This window comes from Peromyscus leucopus, chromosome 8b (genome assembly GCF_004664715.2).
Source record: "Peromyscus leucopus breed LL Stock chromosome 8b, UCI_PerLeu_2.1, whole genome shotgun sequence".
In the NCBI taxonomy this organism is placed as follows: Eukaryota; Metazoa; Chordata; class Mammalia; order Rodentia; family Cricetidae; genus Peromyscus; species Peromyscus leucopus.
This window is the reverse complement of record NC_051086.1, coordinates 78,283,175-78,305,705: the sequence shown is the minus strand read 5'-3', so window position 1 is coordinate 78,305,705 and position 22,531 is coordinate 78,283,175. Positions and strand designations below refer to the sequence as shown.

General features: G+C 51.8%; 1 protein-coding gene across 2 annotated transcripts in view; it reads right to left on the bottom strand.

Moving 5' to 3' along the window:
- The window catches only part of Sdk2 (sidekick cell adhesion molecule 2), a 287,113-nt gene that overhangs the window by 141,964 nt on the left and 122,618 nt on the right, over positions 1 to 22,531 (bottom strand). For both annotated transcript variants that reach the window (XM_028865305.2, XM_028865306.2), the window contains exon 2: positions 18,362 to 18,521. In XM_028865305.2, coding sequence (XP_028721138.1) covers positions 18,362 to 18,521 — 160 coding nt within the window. The remainder of the gene's footprint in view (positions 1 to 18,361; positions 18,522 to 22,531) is intronic.

Sequence of the window (22,531 nt, the reverse complement as noted above, 5' to 3'; positions counted from 1 at the left end):
TTATCATCTAATGACTGAGGTTCTAGCCTTGTAGTTGCTCAAAGATAGGGTGGGTGGGCTTAGGGGTGGGGTGGTGGGAGGCCTGAGATGGAGGGAGGGGCAGGGATCTGGGAGAAGCTGAAGGAAAGGTTTTGGGAAGGAGCTGTTGTCAAAGGGGAGGGGAGGGGAGGGGAGGAAGGATGGGGTGGGGAAGCATGACAAATGGATGTCGGAGAGCCAGATCCAGGACAACCAGTCATCCAACATGGCTTTGAATAGAGATGAGGGAGGGCAGGAAAGAGGCTGGGCTGATGGTCCTGTGAGTCCCATAGGCTCTCCTGGGCCAGGCTAAGGAGTTTGGGTTTTCCTTCAGGACAAAAGAATCCCGGGAGGATGTTAAGCCAGGTATGCAGCAGGAAGGCAAACCACGGCACTTCAAGTCTACAATAGCGTGCTAAGAATAGTATTTACACGGGTAGGTTTTGGAACAAACCCCAAAGAAGACAATTTTGTGAGAGGTAAGGATTGCATGAAATTCAAGTCTCAGTACCTGCAAGCAAGGCCAGGCACCATTTGTATCATCCGTGGCTGCTTTAGTGTCACCATGGATGGGAGCAGTGGCACCCAGCTGTGTCCCCCAGAGTCTCAGAAGAGGCCCCTCAAGATCCCTTCCCTGAAAGGGTTTGCCTAGCCTGGTATGGAGAAACATGGTCACAGAACCCATGTTCAGCTGGTAGAGAGATGAGACAGTCAAGGTCAATGGCAGGCTAATTTGGTCTTTGCCACAAGGGAGATGGGATGGGGGGCTCCCCATGTGATGGCGTTGGAGACTGGGGATGATGGACAGGTGTCTTTGACTTGGCACTAGAACTCTGACAACCCTTGTTGGTGGGGGGGTAGTTATGGGAGGTGCACAGCAGGTTGAGGAGAGAAGGGATTGAGTAAGTGTGGTAGCAGGTCCTGGCTGTCTTGTGGTTTCTATTGATGTGATGAAACCCCATGACCAAAAGCAACTTGGGGAGGAGCGGGTTTATTTCATCTTATGGCTTAGGAGTCTATCACTGAGGGAAGCCAGGCTAGGAACTCAGGCAGGAACTCAGGGCAGGAACCTGGAAGCAAGAACTGATACAGAGGCCATGGAGGAATGCTGCTTACTGGCTTGTTCCCCATGGCTTGCTCAGCCTGCTTTCTTATAGACTCCAGGGTCACCTGCCCAGGGGTGATACCACTCCCAGAGGCCTGAGTTCTCCCACATCAATGACTAGTTAAGAAAATGCCCTACACACCTGTCCTCAGGCCGAGCTTATGGAGGCGCTTTTCTCACTAATGACTCTAGCTTGTGTCAAGTGGACATACACCTAGCCAGGACATGAACTGAGGAGAAGAATGAGGAGGACAGAAAACCCAAAGAGCATGTGGGTAGAATGAGGATCACAGAGGGGCTTGGTGATCCTTGAATAGGTTTGAACTATGGCAGAAGGGAGCAGTTGGAGAGAATAAGGGACGGGAGCCATCTCCAGGGAGAGGAGGTGGGTTCTGGGGTCTTGTGCCCAGGAAGTGGAAAGAATTCTGTATGGCGGCTTCAGATTCCTGGGGAAGGGGTGAGGAGTAGAAGGGAAGACATTGGAAACCATGGGGAATGATGGCTTAGCCTGGAAACATCTCCAAAGTTTAGGTGGGACTGACCAAGAGGAGGAAGCCTTCCCCCAGACCTTGAAGTGTGGTACAACCTGGGCTCCCCATGGGAGGAAAAAGAGCCCATGTTAGCTACCCTGGACTGTCTGTGATGAGGGGGAGGCTGAGGTGAGCCCATGTTAGCCACCCTAGACTGTGTGTGATGAGGGGGAGGTTGAGGTGAAGCCATGTTAGCCATCCTGAACTGTCTGTGATGAGGGGAAGGCTGAGGTGAGGCCATGTTAGCTACCCTGGACTGTCTTGAGGTCAGAAGTAAGGCTTCAGAACAGAAGAGCTCCTAGAGCTAGTAAGGGGCAGAGTGTAACCTCATCTGTCCTCAGTTTCCCCATCTGGGAAATGACTCTGATTGGGTCCCCACTCCCCCCCCAAAAAAAAAACAGTTTTAAAGAGCCTATGCTATGACCTCAGCCCATCCTTGCTCCAGTTTCAGCTGTTCCAGGGTCTATGGAGCATGTGACCTCAGACAAAGGACTGAACCTTATCAAACCTTAGGTACTTCATCTCAAAAATGGGACAAAATCAGGGAAGCTGTCTAACAAGAAATACAAGTACAGGCTGGTTGGCTGGAAGGCTTGCTTTGAAAACTCACATTTGTCTAATTCTGAAGAAAGGCTGAGGAATGCTCTGAGTACCTATGCATTTTAGAAATGCATATGCATGGTTTTAAAAGTTATTTATTGGCATATATTATTAATAATTATATATAATAATGGGTTTTATTAGATGATGAGTAGCTTTAATCACCAACTTGACATGACCTAGAATCACTTGGGAAAAGAGTCTCAATGAGGAATTGTCTTAACTAAGTCAATGAATGTGGGAAGACCCAGCCCACCGTGGGTAACACCATTCCCTAGGTAGGGGATCCTGAACCGTGTAAGAGTGGAGATATCCATCAGAGCAAACAAGTAAGCACGCATGTATTTATTCTCTCTCTGCTCTAGGGTGCGATGTGACTGGCTTCCTTGTGTTTCTGTACAGTCTTCCCTGCCTCAAGGAGCTGTAAGTGTAACTGTGTGAGGATGCAAGAAGAAGGTGTCAGATTCCCTGGAGCTGGAGTTACAGGTGGTTGTGAGCTGCCCAACATGGGTTCTGGGATTTGAACTCAGATCCTAGGAAGAGCAGCAGTGCTCTGAATCACCAAGCCATCTCTCTAGCCTGTGTATATAACACTAGCGATATATAATGTATTTTGATCATATTCAGCTCCTATTATTCTCTCTTGTCTCCCTCACAGTTGTGGGGAATACTCCTTCTCTTCTTAACTAAATCTCTCTTCTACTTTCACAGTGTGTGTGTGTGTGTGTGTGTGTGTGTGTGTGTGTGTGTGTGAGAGAGAGAGAGAGAGAGAGAGAGAGAGAGAGAGAGAGAGAGAGAGAGAGAGAGAGAGAGAGTCCCCCAGTGAATTTCACTACGGTGCTTTCAGGAGCATGTTGAGGGGTTGTTTACCAGAGCATGGACTATATCACTAAAGGAAATGCCTCTTCCTCCCCCAGCAACCATTATATCCCACAGATCTTCAGGGTGGGGTGGGGCCACTACAGAGTGTTGGTGGCCCAATGCACATAGGTCCTATGCATGGTTTTGCCTTCAAGAGACAACAGGCATGTGCAGAGATCTGGATCTACCTGAACCACGTATGCACCAAATATCCAAACCTCTAGGGTCCTCAGTTCCCTGCAGGTGCTACCCACCCACACCTGAGTGAAGATATTCTTTTTGATTTTAGATGGCTCTTCTGCCACCACTGCACAACAACTCACCAGCTGCATTCCTCCTGACGCCCACTTCAAAAACCCACTTTCAGCCCTTTCAACAAAGCACTACCCCTGTTGTAGCACTTCCGCTTTTCTTAGCCAGTGAACACCTGCAAAGCCGCACAGCTACCTTTATCAGAGACCTCTCTTTTCCTGTGTGGCCACCATGAAGATTCTGAGTGCCATGTTCCCTCTTCCTCCCCCACAAGCCTTGCAGAGTTTTGCATGACTTTGCATGGCATGGGGATATTTGCGAATGTGTAAGTTACCTCATAGCAGAACTGGCTGCCAACAGCTTAGCTAGGTCTCAGAAACTGAGTCAGGAGCCAGGAAATATGCTTTTCTGTATAGCTCATCGTCATTGTGACTCATTCCACCCTCCCTGGAACGCTCCATGGCCAGATGCTATGTGGGGCTCTGCATATTAACAGCAACAACGGCAGCAACCACAGTGATGCCATCATCCCTACAATTGGATGAACACTTGCTGTGGTGGGCTAGAGCCGTACTGATCCTCAGCTTCACCTCTGGTCCATCCATTCCTATGACCAGTTACCAAGATCACAGAGGGTACTTTCCTGGAGACAGAAGGGATGGTGTTAAATTTTATCCCTTCCACAGCATCTCCGGATCCCTGGGACCTTAAGAGAATGAGGATTTGTGTATCTGTGGGCACAGATGACTTGGTAATAGACCCCTTCAATTGTCACTAAGCATCATGAGGAGGGGTAAGCATGCAATGGCTACACTGAGTGACCACTGAGGTGGGTACTGGGTGGGCACAGGTGAGCTGTGATACAATGAACCCTGCCTGGCTCTGCCTAGCTGGCATGAGCTTCCTACCCAGCCCAATGCTGCTCCCTGGGCTGCCTCAGGCTCCTGATTTCCCCAGGCCAGATGTCTGTGGGATGAATGAATGTTGATAAGCCTGGAGGCTGAGCCAAGGGGCTCCAGGGACTCCCTGCAACTTGCTAGGCAGTTGGGTGGGGGGAGACTGGGAAGAGACCTCCCTGGCACCCTGCAGTGCTCACCACCAGCAACCCAGGCACTATCCTGGGTGCAATCAGACTGAGTTCCCTGACCCAGGCAGACTGGACTCAAGGTCTACAATGACCTACCCTCCCCCTGGCAAGGTATGGCTGAGTTTCTCCATTGTCTTGGCTCTCTGTCTACATCGCTGAACTATACTATATATGTAAGCTTTTTGTTTACATGCCTGGCTCATCCCTCCCTCCCCAAGGCAGGTCACAGGAATAGATCTTTCCTATCTTTCCCTTATTCACCTTATTAACCACCCCACGTCAGAACTGTGTCTCCATTAGTCAGTTGGAGAAGATGAAGGAACCAAGGCCCAGAGAGGTTAAGTGGCGTGCCTCAGGGTCTCACAGCTAGCAGGTGGCAGAACGTGCCATTGTCCCTGCCTGAAGTGATACCCCGAGGTTTAAGTGTGACAGCACAGGCCTGCTCAGGGCCTGCCATAAGGCACACCACACACACTGTCTGACTCAGCACCACTGTTACTGCTGCTGCTCTTGCTCACTCATTCTTCTACCTTGGCGGGAAGGAACGAAGCCGTCTCTCCTCCTTATGGTTCTGATACTGGCCTGAGGCTCGCGCAGCCAGGTAAACCCCACCTGCAGGCAGCCTGGGGGTAGAGCCCACGCTGGTGCTGCATGGGTACCAGGTGCTCATCTGTGATGGCTATGCCCCCTGAGTGGACTCTCCTCTGTCCTCAGAACACTCGCTCAGACGGGCATCTAGAGTCAGCCCCATCACTCTGCCCCCCCCCCCCCCCCCCCCCCCGCTGTCCCTCCAACCCACCTGCTCCAACACATTCTCTCTGGACTCTCCAAAGTCACCCTTGCAGGTGACTTCAGAGGCAACTTCTGGATCAAGTAGACCAGAACCGTGTTAATTAGGCCCAAGGGGACCTGCCTGGGAACCACCATCTGGAAAAGGTGATTGAGAAGCCACTGGACACTGGCCAAGGCTGAGCAAAAGCTTGGGGACTGGGAGAGCGAACCTGGTATTTTTCTGCAGTTTTTCCAGGTTGTAGAATCTCTCTCCCTCTCCCAAATCTGGGCTGGCCTTGTGGTGCGTCCCGCAGAGTATTTCCCCAGAGTGCGACAGCACAGGTTTCAGTGGACTTGCAGCTTCTACCTGTGCCTCTTAGACCATGACCCTGAGTCTTCCATCTGACGCGGGGTCCTCCATGTCAGGAAGGAGAGGCCACATGAGGGGGCCAGTCTCAGGCTCCCCTAGGAGTTAGCCTAAGGGGACTATCAGAAACTAGGAGGGGCTGGCAGAGGAATGATAGATGGTAGTTGGTTTAAGCCATCAAGTTTTGGAAGTGGTTTTGGATGCAGCAGGAGGTCCCTGGCCAGAGGCCATGCTCACGGTCAAGCTGAGTGTGTTCTCACAGGCAGGGATCCCATTCTCTAGGGGTCTAAGGTTAAGGAGGTACCAGTGGCTGCAGGCCTTGGATTGGCTATAGCTGTCCTTTAGGCCTGTACGCAGGCTCTTTCAGTAAATGGCCTTTCCTGGTTCCTATATTTGAGTCTGAAAAAAGACCTCTCCCTCACCTTCTGGGGGCTCACAAAGACCTTTCTCTCCTAGCCTTCTGGTATCACAAGGACCTCTCTCTCACACCTTCTGGGGCTCACAAGGACCTCTCTCCCAGGCTTCTGGGGCTCAGAACCTGAAAACCACCTGCATGCTTCTTCATTCTGAGCCAGTCCACCCTCCCATTTCTCAGCCTCTGGGGCTACATTTGCTGCTAAAACCCCCTCCGGTATCCCTTCCCACTGCTCCATGCTCACTCACAGGAGTTTCTGTGACCCTGGAGACCTGGAAAACTCTCAGGAAGAGACTGGGTTAAACTTTGGACCCACAAGGCCGATGTCAGAGGAGTGAGCCTTGGTGGGGAACAACACTTAGGGCAAGGGCAATAGAGAAGTCCCAGGCGAGATTTCTGAGGGATGACAGTGGTGAGGACGGGGCAGCCCATGGAGCAGGGTCTTGGTCAGCTCTCTAGGTATTTGTCCCGGTCATCTGTACAGCCTAGAGCGCAGTGGGGAGAGACTGGACTTGTTTTTGTGTCCTGGCTGAGAGTAGGGTAGGGGGCACAGGAAGTCTTAGGAAGTGTGGAAGGGGGTCCTCTCCCCACCATGGCAGCTCTGCTCTCCAGCCCAGCTGTGCGGGAAGAAGCAATGATCAACTCATTTGCACGCCTTGAGAGGCCCCAGATCAGAAGCATATGGGCCTCGGTGGAACCCACCTCTCTCTACCTCCCTGTAGGCCTTGCACGCATGCCCTACGCCCATCCATGTGTGATGGTTACCAGGGATTCGGGCCAGACTTGAGCATGTCAATTTCAAGTGATGGATGATCAAATCCTTCTTAATTTGCATGTTAAATTTCTTTGTGGTGGGAATAAACGGCCTTGGTTCATCAGAGATGAGCTTTCGGGAGTCTTTCCTATATGGCAGCAGCCAGCCCTTCATTTGTGTGTTCTGTTCTTCCTACTCTGGGGAGTCTGGAGGTGCGGCCACTGGTTCGCAGGGCTATGGGGACTGGACATGGGAAATTCATCGCTTGTTGGAAAAGAGGAGAGAGCAAAAAGGGAGAGAAGAGAGGTGTGGCTACGCATGTACATTGTTCCAGATGATTCCACAAGTGAGAACAGGAATGGAGGTACACTGAGTGGCTGGGCAGTGCTGGGGTCAGGCTGGGATGGACAGACAGGCAGAGCCACAGAGGGACACACAGCGCCCGAAGACCACAGCTCCTCCCTGCCTGCCGCAGCCTCAGGGGGATCCCAGGGATTCGTGGACACGTCCTGCCCTGCCCATCCCAGCAGTGTACCTGTGAATACATGGAGATACTGACAGAGTTTAGCAGATATCCAGGGAAAGTGAGGTCAGAGTGGAACCTCTGATCCATGGGCCTCACCTTCATTACAGTGAACGCTCTATCAGGGACCCTACCCACAACACAGTGAGCTCTACCATGTCCCCAGGTTCCTAGCCCAACTATGGGATGATTCCAAATCATGCCAGCTCCTGAGATCCTTTAATCTAACAGGATGCTGCCGGGTCCACTAGCCCAGGGGGATTTGAGCAGACTAGGAGAAGCCTTGGGTGACCTGGGTTTCAACTCCAACTCACATCAGTTCTCACCCTACTTCTAGGAAATTATTTCTGCTCACAGCCATGATGTGCCAGCTGTGAGACCAATAGCTTGGCCTAGATGCCAGACAAGGCCTTCTGGATCTGTGGGATGCTCTCAAGGCCCTTGGTGTTCGCTCTCTCTACCCTTAGCATGCCTTTCCCTGGGCTCAGGTACAGGGAATGACACCCCCATTGAAACCCAGTTTCTTTGGGAATGGGGGAATGGAGGCCTCACTTCCTTTCAAATCAGAGCCTATTAAAGGAGAGTGTGAGGAAACAGGTTTCCATGGAAACCTAGCCAGCCAAGGTTTTTGAGACTTTGCCTGATTTTTCTGCCTTTCCACTTACACTCTGAACTTATTAGTTTTAATTGACATAATTATTGCAATGTCCACCAGAGGCACAAGGAGCCAGCTGTGCCTCGTGCCACCCACTGCCAGCCCTGACCCTTTGAGGCCATCCCTGTGGCCTCTCTTTCTCTTATCTGCCTCTCCTCTGGCTTTTCCTGCCGCTCACAGAGGACATGGAAGCCAGGCCTGCACCCCAGGTTGGCCTAGGCAGAACGTGCACAGAGGCACACAGGGCTCTTCCCCAGGGAGTGGATTAAGTTGGAGTTCAGGCTGTGCCAGGAGACATTTCTGACCATCTCTGGAGACTGGTCAAGAGACTGGTCAAGGTTGCCACAGGTAACCAAGATCCATGGTCGCAGCCCATGCCCTCTCCACCAAAACAGTGTCCTGACCCTCCTCACCACTGCATTTGGCAAGGGTGCCTGGAGGAGGCCAGAGAGGTTGTTTCTATATCAGAGAGCTGAGGTTGGAGCCCAGCTCACAGATGAATGGGCATGGCCAGGCTCTGGGGCCTCTCTGAGTCTTCATTTTTATAGGTGTGTAGCAGGGGTTTCATGATAGCCTTCCTTGTCTGAGGCCAAGGAGCTGGGGTTATTAATAAAGGACACAGTAGCATGTCTATTATGCCATTGTTCAGACACACTGACGTGGAAGGTAGAAATCCCATAGGGCTCTACCCCTAGACAAAGAATTACAGGCAACTAAAGACGGCCGGGAAAGGGCGAAATAGTCTTTCCCAGGGATGGACCCCATAACTGGTTATCTGATCCTAAGTGGTCAGCTCTGAAACCGTATACACACAAACAGAACTAAATGGCCTCGGCAGGCTGTATTTATATATTTGTACTTTTGTATACATGTAACAATAATAAAGAAAAAGAGGCCATCAATTTGAGAAGGAGAGGGGATATGGGAGGAAAAGGGAGAAAATGAGGTAATTATATCTTGATTAAAATAAGTTTTTAAAAAGGATACCAGAGTGGCTGTGTTCCAGTTGGCTTTTTATCACTGTGATAAAACACATGACCAAAGGCAACTTGGGGAGGAAATGGTTTATTTGGCTTCCAGGCTATAGTCAATCATTGAGGGAAGCCGTGGCAGGGATGGAGGGCAGGGACCTGGAGGCAGGAACTGAAGCAGAGGCCGTGGAGAAACACCGCTTACTGCCTTGCTCAGTTTGTTTTCTTATACAACCCAGCTGACGTTGAATGACGCCAACCACAGTGGGCTGGGCCCTCCCATATCAATCATTAATTTAAAAAAAAAGTGCCGCAGCTTTACCTGTCTGATGGAGGCATTCTCTTCATTTCGGTTCGGTCTTCTCTAATGACTAGCTGTGCCACGCTGACAAAGATGAACTGGACAGGAGACAGCATACTGACTGGGCTGCTGTGTAAAGAGGAGGAGGGGACCAAAGATGGCCCCGAGAGACCCGCTGCGTAGCCAGCTGTCTCTGTCCTTTCCAGTTGTGTGGATCTAGGGACCCTCAGAAATGGGAACTCTGGCTCCAGCTGAGAGAACCTTGGGGGACATCAGAGCCTTGTTGGACACAGGTCCCTAAGGTAGGGTGATGTTCCTCTGTGCATGTAAGTAGTGCTTGGGGACTTTTGTTTTTGCTGTCACATCTGTGGAAGGCAGCAACTGGAATCTAGTGGGTAGAGACTAGGGATGTAGCCTACACATTAGCATGCATCGATGCCCCTATAACAAAGAACTTTCTTTCCCTTAATACCAGGAGTACCCAGGTTGGGAAAGCCTGTTCTAGCTCTCGTTCCTCTCAGATAGAACAAGGCTGGGCCCTGAGGGTCCTTCAAGCTGTATGGCAGGAGGCGGGTCTATGACAGCACACAGGGTTCCCTAGAGCCTTCCTCCCTAGTGAAAGGAGTCAGCCTCTGGGTCAAGACAAGGACACCAGGCTGGGTGCTCTTCCTCCTTCTGGCCCACCTCCCCACTCTCCCTATGGATTACGACATTTCTAAACTCATTAACTTCTAATTACTGCCGTGCCTCTGCCCCAGTACACTGGCTTCATGCCACCTACATCTCTATTAAAATTCAATTTACGTCCATCATAGCGGATTCCTGCACTTGGGCGGGCTCAGGTCGGCCTTCAGTTTTCAGATGCCCAAAGTGATGGCCAGTCTGGAGTGAATCTCCAGGAGGCTGGGGCAGGCACAAAGAGGCAAGCTTCACGGAAAGGAAGAGCTCGGATTTCCTGGGACAGAGTGATGGAGGCCATGGGTGCAAATGATACAGGGTTGCCTGGCCCTTGAGAGGAGCCAGGTGAGAGGGGCTGGGGTCATTTTCTTGATGGCTTTTAGACTTCCTTTTCTATTTCAGTACCCAGAGGCTCATCTGTGTCTAGATTTTTGCCTCTAGGACCACTCTGGGAGGTAGCTATTAGTTTCTCAGTTGTGCCCATTTTATTGACCTGGCGGTGGAGGCTGGGAAGAAATCATTGGCTCAAAGGTGGATGGTGAGGGCCTGGGGAGGCAGGCCTGGGACACACACTGTTGGTGCTGTGCTAGATCTCAGTAGCTGAACCAGGGCTTGCCAGGGAGCAGAGGTGTGGAGGAGGGGTGAGCGGAGGCAGGCAGGGGTGTTAAGTTGACCTTTCTTCCCCTTTGGCTTTAATGTATGTATCCCCGTCGCTTCCTTAGATAACCCTCCTGCTCCCTCTGGGCCCGGGTCATCCTCTGAGTCTGGTATCCCTCATGGAAACTGATTCGTTTCTCTTGATGTGTGCATCATTATTTATTTCTCCTCTCGTCCTTTGGGGGCAAGGATCTGTCCTCGTCACAGTGTATGACAAGCATCACCATCTGATTGCATGGGCTGCGTGGTCTGTGATGTCTCTGAAGTCACCACCTCCTGCCAGGAGCACCTCCCTCGGGAAGCCTGTGCACACCTCTCAGCTCTTCCCTGCTCCAGTCAAGGGCTGCATATCCTTGGAGCTATCCCGACCCAGGCTCCAAGTATTGCCTCCTTCCCTTCTCTGCCCCAAACAACTGTCGGATGAATGCAGCACCCACATGTGTGCAAGGGGGAGGGGCCGGAGAGAGGAACCCGAGTGAGTCACCCGACCAGGCAGGGCATCGATCAATCAACCGTTTGGTTTGGAGCTTTGGTTAATGAGAGTTGACAGACAGACAGGAGGTGCTTAGAGCAGGCCTGGGCCTGGGGTTAACTCTGGCCGAGCGTCCTCAGGAGCACACATCTTCTGCACTGTAAATTTACATGGCTGACTGGGATCGTACTCAAAAGGCTGGGACTTGCAAGTGGCCTTATCCTGGGAAGGACAAGTCCCCCTCACCCCCTGGGGGGTGGCAGAGCATGGAACGGGGAGAGGGAGGATGTAGGTTTGGGGTCCAAAAGATTACCAGAGAAACAAGACTCTCTAAAGACTGCTGTGTGATCTTGGGGGAGCTGCCGGCAATTCTTAGTTGTAAGGCAGAGTCAGCTGATGTCCTGGAGTTGTTACCAACAAAGGTTTTCCTGGTTCCAGCCACCCACCCCGCTAGGAGTCCAGGTGGCCTCTCTTCTCGGCTGCTGCTTCTGCCAGTGTCTCTCACTTCTAAGAGGAGGCTAGATAGGGCTGGTGGAGGAGGGAGGGACACAGTTGGGTCGCCTGGCCTGCCAAGCTTGCTCCCGCCACCTTTTTCTCTGAAGAGGTTCAAAGGCTCTCCATGCTGTCTGTGTGTGCACATCCCCCTGCCTTGTGCCTCTCATGGGGCCAGCACATAGGGGCCTTTCCCCACCCCTGAGGCTACTCTGAGCTCCCGGATTTCATAGTTCCCTCCCTAGGGATGTCAGCAGAGCTGTAGGGTTGGCCAGAGGCTCAGCTCCCTTGGCTTTTCTTCTATGCTGGCTCTTTCCGGCTGGAACAGCCTTCGGCTCCTGGTCCTGACCCCTCAGAAGAGGTCTTTGTTTTTTATCCCATTGGGACAGAAGGGCAACCAGTCATGGGGTAGAGGACAGAAGAGGTCTAATTAGAAAGCCTGTGAGGATTTGTACAAGAAAGACAACACACTCGTGGACCTCGGACTTCCCATCTGAGTTCCAGACTCCGTGTCTGCAGAATGAGTGCCTAAGAGTCATACCACTCAGCCCACAGGGCTGCTGTGAGATGCTCAATGCGAAGTCTCTGGCTGGCACTGCCAGTTTTGCTAGACTGAGGCTGTCCTCTGAACGTGGGCATAGCCGGTTACCTACGTGTGGGAAATCAGTATGTGTGTACATGGGATTTCAGTCTCATCAGATTCTTTTCTTCTTATTGAAGTGTGAAAGTAGTTACGTCTCACCACCACGACACAGAATAATCTGCCTGATGACTTTGTCACTGTACATCGTTTGCAAAGTACAGAGACCCCTACAGACAGGCCCCCCATAACTGAAAGCTGTGCCCATGAGATTGAAGTGACCCCTTCTTGTACACTCCCAGACACACTAGACCATTTTGATCTAGAAGAGTATCTTGCCTCTTCCTAGTTCCACAGCATGTCACCATCAAGCCAACACTTTGGAAAACACTGGACTTCTGCTGGTGGGGAGGGGGGAGTCGAAGGGCTGTAACCTCTGGGAGGGTCTCCCTGGCACTTCGACACACCTGTGAGAAGTGTGATCTCATTCTTAAGATTCGCTTTGTAGCCCAGGGCCACCTTTCCACCTGAATGCTATTTTTTTGAATCAGAATCCAAGGGTGGGTTCAAAATGAACAAAGGTCTGTCCCCAACACGGAGCCAGCCCAACACTTGTCACTGTGGGGTCCTTCTAAAAAGGTCTCTGGGCCATGACAGTGAGGTTGGAACAGGTGCGCAGAGCACTAGGTGTTGGAGGAGGAGATAGGTCCATCTGAACCCTGAGTTATGTCGGCTTGGTTATCAGATCTGTCCCATGGTTCTATATGGAGACAGACAACTTATAAGTATCTTATAAGGGATACTTATAAGTAACTTATAAGGGATAACTTATAAGTTATCCCTTACAGCACTATTTACTACACGTCTATTACATGGGGGGGAGGGGGGTTGACTTGTAGAATCATGGACTCCTCTAGGGTGACCAGCACTTTGCATTGCTCTGAGAAGACAATGGAGTCAGGGAGGCTAATGCTACCCAAGATCATAGAACCAGTCAGGGCATTAGCCCACTGCTGCCAACTCCCAAGTTTCTGCCCCTAGAGATGGGCATGGATCTGCTCACCAGCAAGACCAGACTAACCATATAACAGCAATAATGAAGTCAGCCATGGACCACAGCTATGGTAGCCATCTGTAAGATATAATAGAGCTAAAAAGATCTGGCTGTACAGTGACACAGTGGCCATCATAATGTCCCAGCATGGAATGCACCGTGTGTGCCTGTGCTGATGTGTCTCAAGCCACACAAAATCTTACCCTCTGAATTATGAGCAGAACATGCTAGACGAGAAGGGACTGGAGGGCTGGGTTATAAATTTACCACACAATACTTTTTATCATTATTTTCACGTGCTCTCTGTCTGCTAATGAAACCAAGGTATTGTAAATTGGTGTGCCTTATTATGCCGGCAGTATTGTTCATCGTGTCTCCTGATTGAGTCACGAGGCCACGTCAATAGACTCTTTGCTATTGATGCTTCTGTATGTTTACACTTTCATGTGCTCATAATGACACAATTGTCAAGGACAAATTTCTCCGAACACATCCTGGACATTAAGGAATGCATGACTGTACGTAGATGCATAGGACTGCCTTGGTGTAAGTACACACACACACACACACACACACACACACACACACACACACACATACACTCCCTACATGCTGAGTTTGTGAAAGACTAGAAGTCCCCTTGCAGAACAGTCATCAGAGAGGTGTGAGATGTTAGTGGCCGTCTATCTACACTGCATCATGTGATCCTGATGAGTACTCGGGTAAGAAGGGGAAAAGGGAAAGGGGACAACCCGATGGCTGGGTCTCCAGGCCACATCTATATCACATTGCCCAAATGAGAATGTGTACAGGACAATCCAACTGGAAAATCCACTCTGGGGAAATCTGGTAAAACTGGCTGGTGTCTCACGTATATCCACGCCAGTTAAGTTCGGGGTGGGGGAGAGTCAGGACAGTGAGATGCCAAGTGTGCTCCTCCTTGACTGTGTCCTGTATCAAATGAAAATGGAATGGCCATGAAGGACCCTGGGCTAGGGGAGGCGCTGCTAGATGAAGCAAATGGAGAAACCCAGACATGAACCACACTAAAGGTGGCAGAACTGTATCCATGTTCTGTCTCCACCATGTCAGTTCTGTAGAAGAGTTTGTCCTGAAGAAATATTCCCTAACAGTGAAGCCATGTGAAGTCCACAACCAAGCCTTAAACAGTTGAGCAAAAACAGTGCGCATACACACGGATGCATGTGGAGAGAGAAGGGGCCATACTGAGTGATGGGTGAAGGGTAAGATGTGTGCATGTGTTCATGGATATCATGCTATCTACCATTTTCCTAATTTGAAACTTCAAAATCGAAAACAGAAACGTCAGAAAAAGCACCTAACTATGGCCAGGCCCCCACTGGGCATGGGGGTGGAGTGTAGCGAAAACTGGCAGCTTCTATCTGCCCATCACCCTCTCCCCACTTCCGCTGACTTTTGTCCTCCTTTACTACCTCATGGCTGGAGTGGGGGGGGATGACAAGCAATGGTGCACATGGTACAGGCCTGGCCAGGGTGGCATGCTACTACTGCCCATTGTAATGGGTTGGAGATGATCTGAGTTTGCCCAATCTGATCCTTTTCTACAATTTCCTAAGGAAAGCTTCTCAGGAAGTCCTACTCAAAACAGTCATAACTTGCCACCCCTGGACTCCCTAGGGTTACTCACTGTGTTGGAATGAAGCTGTACCCAGAGGTAGGGATGGCAAAATAGTCCATAGAGAAGAGGGCCAGGAGATGTCAGGCTCTGGGTTCAAAGACCCAAGGTCCCTGGAATTATCAATGTTGTCAAGGTTCTTACCTTAGTCCTGTGGTCTGTTCATAGTGTTCTATATACATTTTCAGAAGGCAAGATATCATGGAATATAATAGTCAAAGGGTAGAGGAGAGGCATGTGGGGGGGAGGGAGGGGGGGGAGAGAGAGAAATACAGAGAGAGACAGATACACACAGAGAGATGGAGAGATAGAGAGAGAGGGAATGAAAGGGAAAGAGAGTCACAAACACACACACACACACACACACACACACACACAGACAAAATCAGGCTTTCTGAAAGTCACTTGGATGGGGCTAGGAAGGCTGGGAGAGTCTGGACAAAGACAAGAGAAAAAGAACATGCAGGAAGTGTCTGGAGACCCATAAAGTGTCTGGCTTGCTGGCAGTGTCTACCCTAGATGGAACCAGGGAATCAGCATGAGACCAGGAGATGCCACTGGAAGCCAACCATGAAGAGTGCTAAGGTCACATGGAGGAGCAGAGCCCTAACTCACACTCACAGCCAGTGTTTGATGAACTGGCCATCTGAACCAGCTTCCCATTCAAGTATCTCACTGCCACCATGCCACGAAAGCCGGCGTTCCCGCAGCGGCCAAGCGAAGGGATGTACTCCCCGAGTGGAAGCTCATTTATTTCCCCTGGATGACTTCCACCCAACACAGTTATAAACTGGGATATTTGCATTCCCCCACTGCTTTGTTTTCTAGAATTTGCAGAGCACAGTTAGCAGAAAGATTGCTAAGGATACACATTAAGGAAACAATTGCCGCGATCCTTTCTCCTTGAGAGGCAGGGTGGTGGATGAAAAAGGATTTCAGCTCTGGAGTCACACAGCTAATCTTAAAAGATAAAATGTTTGTATGGGTGTGCTGTGCATGCATGTGAGCAAGCCACAGCACACGTGGAAGTCAGAGGACAACTTTTGGGAGTCCGTTTCCCCTTCTACCTTGTTCTGAAGTGGGGTCTCTCTTACTGTTTTCTACCATTTCACCACACACTCCAGGCAAGCCGGCCCCTGATCTCCTGTCTTCACCTCCCACCACCTCGCTGTAAGAGAGCTGGGATTACAGATGTGTACCGCCACATCTGGCTTTTTACGTGAGTTCTGAGAAACTCAACTCAGGTGGCCAGGCTTGTAAGTGCTCTTACCCCCCGAGCCATCCCCAATCTCTATAGCTTATTGTTGAGGCTCGGCTGACACAGCTGACCTTGGGTGTGCCCTTGAACCCCTCTAAGCTCCAGTTTGTGCATCTGTGAAACTCACTGGCTTGCTGGCAGAATCCAGTGACATTATCCCGGAGCATACATCATCATGCCGACCCTGTATGAATCCTTTCTTCATTGACCGTGATTATCATCATCATTATTGTCACTGACAATATTTTTTTTTTGGGGGGGTATGCGTGTTTTGTTTTTGAGACAGGGTTTCATCTCATCCTTTACATCCTTTATCCCAGGCTGGCCTGAAACTTGCTAGGTAGCTCAGGTTGGTCCTAGACTCAATATTCTCCTGCCCTTAGGCTCCCAAGGGCTGGGATTGGTGACCTGTGCAACCGTGCATGGCTACCATCTGCAGTAGTTGGGTCCCGACTGCCCCCTAGACGCTGCGGAGGCCAAGAACCATCTCCAAGGACAGCCCACTCCATCGCAGAGCAAAGCCGATCGTTGACAGTGCTGAGGTGTTGAAGGAATAGCTTAGCTGGCACAATGCTCACGGTGCCAACGCGAGAACCTGACTTTGAACCTCGGGACTCACTTCTGTTTCCTCCACATCTGGCCTGGCGGCATGCACCTGTAATTCTAGTACTGGGGAAGTAGAGGCAGGCAGGTCCCTAGGGCTCACTTGTCTGCCTCGCTGAATTGGTAAGTTCCAGACCTGTGAGACACCTATCTCAAAAAGCACAGGAGATAGCACCCAAGGAAGAACTGAAGTTATCTTCTAACCTCCAGACACACGTGAACACATGTGCACATCTGCTGTCATGCACATGCACGCACACACACACACACACACACAGAAAAAAAAAAAAAAAAAAAAAAAAACCACAATCCCTGATCCGAACTGGGCTTTGCTGCTGAGTGGCACCCACCTGAGTCCCGGCAGTACAGGGTACCACACAGGGGCTCTGATCCAGCTAGGGAGCAAAGCCTCTTCCTCCAGGGTCCTGTTCCAGCTTCCCAGTCAAGGGCAAGCAGGAGGCTGCTTCTAAACCAGTACTCACAATACGTTCCTGGAAAGCTCTTGGTACCCCATTCAGTTAAGATCCCACCAAAGAGGATGTAGGGGCTCTTCACACACTGTCAACTGTTCCCAACAATGCCATGTGGTAGTCAGAAATGGCTCCAGGTCCCCAGATAAAAGTCATCATGGAGGCTGCTTGGAGAGGTCCGTCTGGCCTCCTTGTAGGAGATTCCTGTCTAGACTAGCTGGCAATGGAAGCGATCTCTTGCTTCCTGGTCCAGTGTTCCCCACCCACACCCCATAGAGGAGATGATGTGGCCTCTTCTCCTCCCTTGTTGGCTGATATGGTCAGCCTGCACCAGCTGAGCCAGCATAAGGTCACAGACTGAGAAGGGAGGTCACCCCAGACTCTGGCCTTCTTGCTTCATAATGGAAAGGACGACTATCGGGAGAGGATGGGCAGATGTTCCAGTGGTGAACCCCCCCTCTTCTCATTTGCATTCTCATCCCTGGTGACAGATTTGTATCAGCGTCCCCAGGGCAGGACAATCTTGTTTCCCCAACAAAACCGATTATGCACATCGGGCTTGGGGATTAATCACAGGCAGGGGGCTGGGAGCCAATGAGAAAGGCAGAGATGGGAGGATAAGCGTGGGAGGAGGGAGCACCTCGTCCCTGTTCTGCAGGGCCAGCACACAAGCAGAGGACAGGCTCCACTGCGGGAGGGTCCCTCAGACGTGTTCCTGGCGGCAAAAGTCATCATGACAAATCCAACTGTGCCCACCCCATGTTCTCACTCCCTGCTTGTCCCTGTTCGGCCACAGTGAGGGAAGGGAGGAGCCATGAAGTCCAATACTCAGGACAGCCTCACTTCATGTCCCATCTCCACGATCCCCGGAAGACCTGTCTCCTCCTAATTGCTACATGTCCTATTCCATTGAGTCCAGCCTCCTTCAGTAGAACTTTCTAGAGAGGGTGGGGTTCTTTCCAGTGGGGGGGGGGCGAGGAAGGCACTGGTTACACCCCAATATCATCTCTGCCCCATCTAGAGTTTTATCGGGAACACCCAGGCCTACCACTCAGCCATCCAGTGCGGGCATCCCCAGGGTAGGGTGTCAACTCCAGAGCAGGGCAGTCCCAGCCTCTCAGGAGTATTGCACGGGAGCCTGTGGTCAGTGTTATGTACCCACGTCTCCCACCCTCCTTTCTCAGGAGAGGGAGGTGGCTAGCTCCACGCGGACGGGAGGGGACGACTTGCCTGTACTCCAGCGAGAACCTGGTCAGCTCTCGGTTGTTGTGTAACCACTTGAACTCCAGCGGCCAGCTGCCCTCAGCCATGCACGTGAGCACCAGGCGGTTCCCCTCCAGATGTACTTGGGTGCGCACTGGCTCTGTCTTGAAGTACGGTGGCACATCATCTGTGGGAAACAGGGTACAGAGCCACCAGTTAGCACGTGCTCAGCGCCATGTGCTGGCCCCCTGGACACCCACGGCAGACAGAGCAGGGACTGCTGGGTAACCTGCCCAAGCTCATACCCTGAGAAGGACCTGAACTCGGGTCAGCCTGACTCCAGCGCTTGGCGTTCAGCATCCTCCCCTACCAAGCAAAGCCTTGCCCACATACTCGACTCTCTAGCCAGCCTCTGCCTCCGCTCCACCCTCCCCAACTTCCATCACTTCTGGTCCCCTCCCGCTTTGGGAGTCTTGTCCAGTTCTCATCCTTTGCCTCAGAGCTGTGGTGTGGGGGTGGAGGGTAGGGGTGGGTGGGTGGGTGGGTGGCTGGGTGGGTGGGTGGGGTGGCTCAGCTGATGTGCAGGTATGAGGACCTGAGCTGCAGTCTCCAGCACCCCACATACAAATTCAGGCTGTGCCACGCACACATGCTATAACCCCAGCACTCTTGGGGGGGTGGAGACAGAAGGATCCCTGGGGCTGGCTGGATGCCAGCCTAGCTCCAGGCTAATGAGAGACCCTGTCTGAAGAGGACAAGGCAGGGAGTCACAGCAGGGTACTCGATGCCCTCCTCTAGCCTACATGTCCACGTATGGGTGAGTGCACGTGCACACATACATGTGCGGGCACAACACACACATGCACACACAAAGGAAAAAGAAAAACACGGAATGGAGGTGACACAAGATTCAAGTCATAGAAGGGTCCCTCTCTGAAGCTGGAAAGCACCTCAAAGGTAGGGTCTATTTAGTGAGCCCCTCTGCCACCAGACTGCTGGCCTCCAGCCAGCCAGTCAGTCAGCCTCAGCCTCCCCATTCTGGCTGCCCAGGCTGTGGATGTGGGTCCAGGTAGCTGCTGCCCTGTCCTGCAGAGTCATACACCTGTCTGGCCGGGCTCAGCTGCATGGAGCATGAAAGCTCAGAGCTCCTTCAAAAGGAGTAATGTGCTTCATTCCCCAGACTCAGACTGCTCAGGCAAATGGCTCAGGATGGAGGGGAAGAGGACAGAGGTGGGGGGTGGGATTAGACCAGGGTGTTGGGAGGAGGGGGGAGAGGAGCCCCCAGCCTGCCTTTGCATCACCAGCCTTTGGAATGGAGCAACGTTGTGGGCAGATGTCAACATCTGGTAAGAATATCAACAGAGGTCCTAGTCCTCACAGGCTCTATTATTCTAGAAGGTTCCACATGTGCTCATTTGATCCTCATAGTGATGTTATGACTCCAGGGAATATGGGGTATGTTTTCAGAAAGGGCACAGCGAGGCCTGGTCTTCAGAACGTGTTGAAGGTCACATGGCAGAGAGGAACAATCCAAACCACAGGACCAGCTACCTCCTTTGGGGAAGCAGGGCTAACCTCCCTGGAGGAGGTAGCTGGACCAGGGCTTAAAGGAGCGGATGAGTACAAGGTGAGATTCAGACTCAGGGTTTCTGTCCTGGTCCAGGTATCAACAGCCTGAGGAAGTGTGCTATGGAGAGTCCCCTACAGCTCATCTAGAGAGTCCCCAAAGGCACTCAGGACCTTCCACACAGCACTCAGTGGCAGACACAGGGTCAGATCCCACCTTCCCAGCCTAAATCCACAAGCTGCCTATGGGTCCCAAGCGATTAGAGCCACATAGGACGTGGCCAGCAGGGCAGTGAGGGCGTCCCCACCTCCAGGCCAGTGGCAGGGGCTCTAGCAGCATCTACAGACCGCTGCCTTGTATCCACCCCAGGACTGGCCAGCTGCATGATGGAGGGGAAGCTCTGGCTCTCTAGAGTCTCAGTTTCCCCATCCATGGATACAAGAGAAACAGTGGGTACAGTGAAATAACGATTGTCACAGTGCTGGCCTAGGCCTTCCCCTGGGGACCGATGCCCCACATGGGGTTATCTAGTTCTAAGTGGGCATCTGTGCAGGGATGGACACTGACATCCCAGTGCTGGCCTGGGTCAGAGTCCTTGCTCCCCTGAGAGCCTAGAACTGGGAAAGCACCTAAAGCCCTTGCCGGTCTGCTTTGGGACTAAGGAAGGGGGCAAAGGAAAGGAAGAGGAGGAAGGACCTGTCCCATTGGGCTGGAAGGGCTCTGTACTGGGCCTCTCTGCACACCAGGTTGGGCCACGGGATCTCTGGTCCTGGGTCTCCTCTCACCCCAGGTCTAACCGGCATGGACCATTCACGGTCAGGCTCACTTTTGTTTCCAGATCTCACCTGGGCTCAAGCACTGATTTGTGTGCCTCAGTAAGAGTTACAATAGGCTCTTGGGGACCAGCCGAGTGGCCCTGCTCCGTATGTAGCACCCCTAAACCTTATAACCTTGTACTCCACTTATATACCTAATCTTATGAGTGCGTAAGTCGCACAGCTTGAGGGAGGGGACTCTTCCTTGAATTCTTGCCCCAGAGGACAAGCCTCAGGGTAGCTTGGGGAGCAAGGACTGCCAAAGGCCCTTTCAAAGGTCTCTTTGGTTTTCTTTGCAGCTGTCCTGTGAACACTCTGCCTCCAGAGCAGTTGAGGGGGCTGGGAACGCAGCTCTGCTGGTAGCATGCTTGCCCGATGCTTGCCTGGCATGCAGGAGCCTCCGGTTTTGATCTGCAGCACAGCACAAACCAGGCACGGTGATGCATGCCTCTCTTTCCAGCGCTGAAGAGGCGGAGGCAGGAGGGTCAGCAGTCCAAGGGCACCCCTGACTACATAATAGCTGGTGAGTGAAGCCAGCCTGGGCTACATGAGACCCCATCTCAAAAACAGATTGAGCTGTTGAAAGGGTGCCTCTTTCAGATGACCAAAGCGGAGTCCTTCCAGAGGTGCTTGTGCCTCTGGGGTTCTGGGCCATGGCCAGCTGGGTAAAGAGAGGCCAGTGGGTACCTGTTTGCCAGGGAAAGTGACTTGCCACCCCAGGAGGCAGCCAGTGCTGCCCTCAGCTTAACAAATGGGCACATTCTCACTTCAAAGGCGCATTCATATTCTTCAGCAGCATTCAAGAGCCCTTTGAATGGCGTTTTTAAAAACCCTCTGTTTGAGGCTGTCATTGCTCATTTGTTTTAAAACAATAACATTCCCAGCCCCGCGTGATTAAATCCCTTCCTTGGATGTGGGCTGACTCAGAGCCAGCACTGTGAGAGGAGGAGGAGGGTGGCGGGTGTGTTTGAACACATGCAAGCACACACACACTATGCACCTAGACACCCAGCCTGTGTGGGCCTGCTCATGGGCCACTTGCTCCAGCTCTGAATTTACCAGCTCACTGCCCAGGCCCCAGAAATGGACAACCTGGGCAAATACCTCATACTTGGATGGTTTGATTCCAGTAGTTGCTGGAGATAATGGACCTGGGGGAAGAAAGGGGAGGGAGACCGTGCTTGAGCACCTGCTGGGTACCAGGCCCTGCCATGGTCCTCCCCATCCCTCCTCTCATGTTATCCTCCTGAGGTGACACAGAGGGACTGAGGTGCCTGTCCCCAGGCCCTTGCTCTGAGGTCACCCTTGTGGTGGTGCTCTTTGCCCTCTGGGTGGGTACAGGGATCCTGGGAGGGAGGCTCCTGCAGTGGTACGTTTCTCCAGTCCTGCCCAGCCCCATGGTCCCACCCAGCCCCACAGTCCTGCAGCTGCTTATAAAATAATCATTCAGAGACTTAATATTATTTACAAACTGTATGGCCTATGGCAGGTTTCTTGCTAGCTAGCTCTTTCATCTTAAATTAACCCATTTCTATTAATCTATGTATTACCATGTGGCCATGGCGTTACCAGTCTGCTGGCATCTTGTTGCTCCTTGGGTGGTGGGCTGGCTTCTCCCCTGACTCCACCCTGCTTCATCTCATCTTCAGTCTGAATGCACCACCTAACCTTATCCTGCCCCGCCATAGGCCAATGCAGCTTTATTTATCAACCAGTCAGAGCAACACATATTCACAGTGTACAAAAAGACATCCCACAGCAGCCTCCATTCAGAGAAAACATTGGGGCGTGCACCAGGGGGTCCCAAGTGCATCT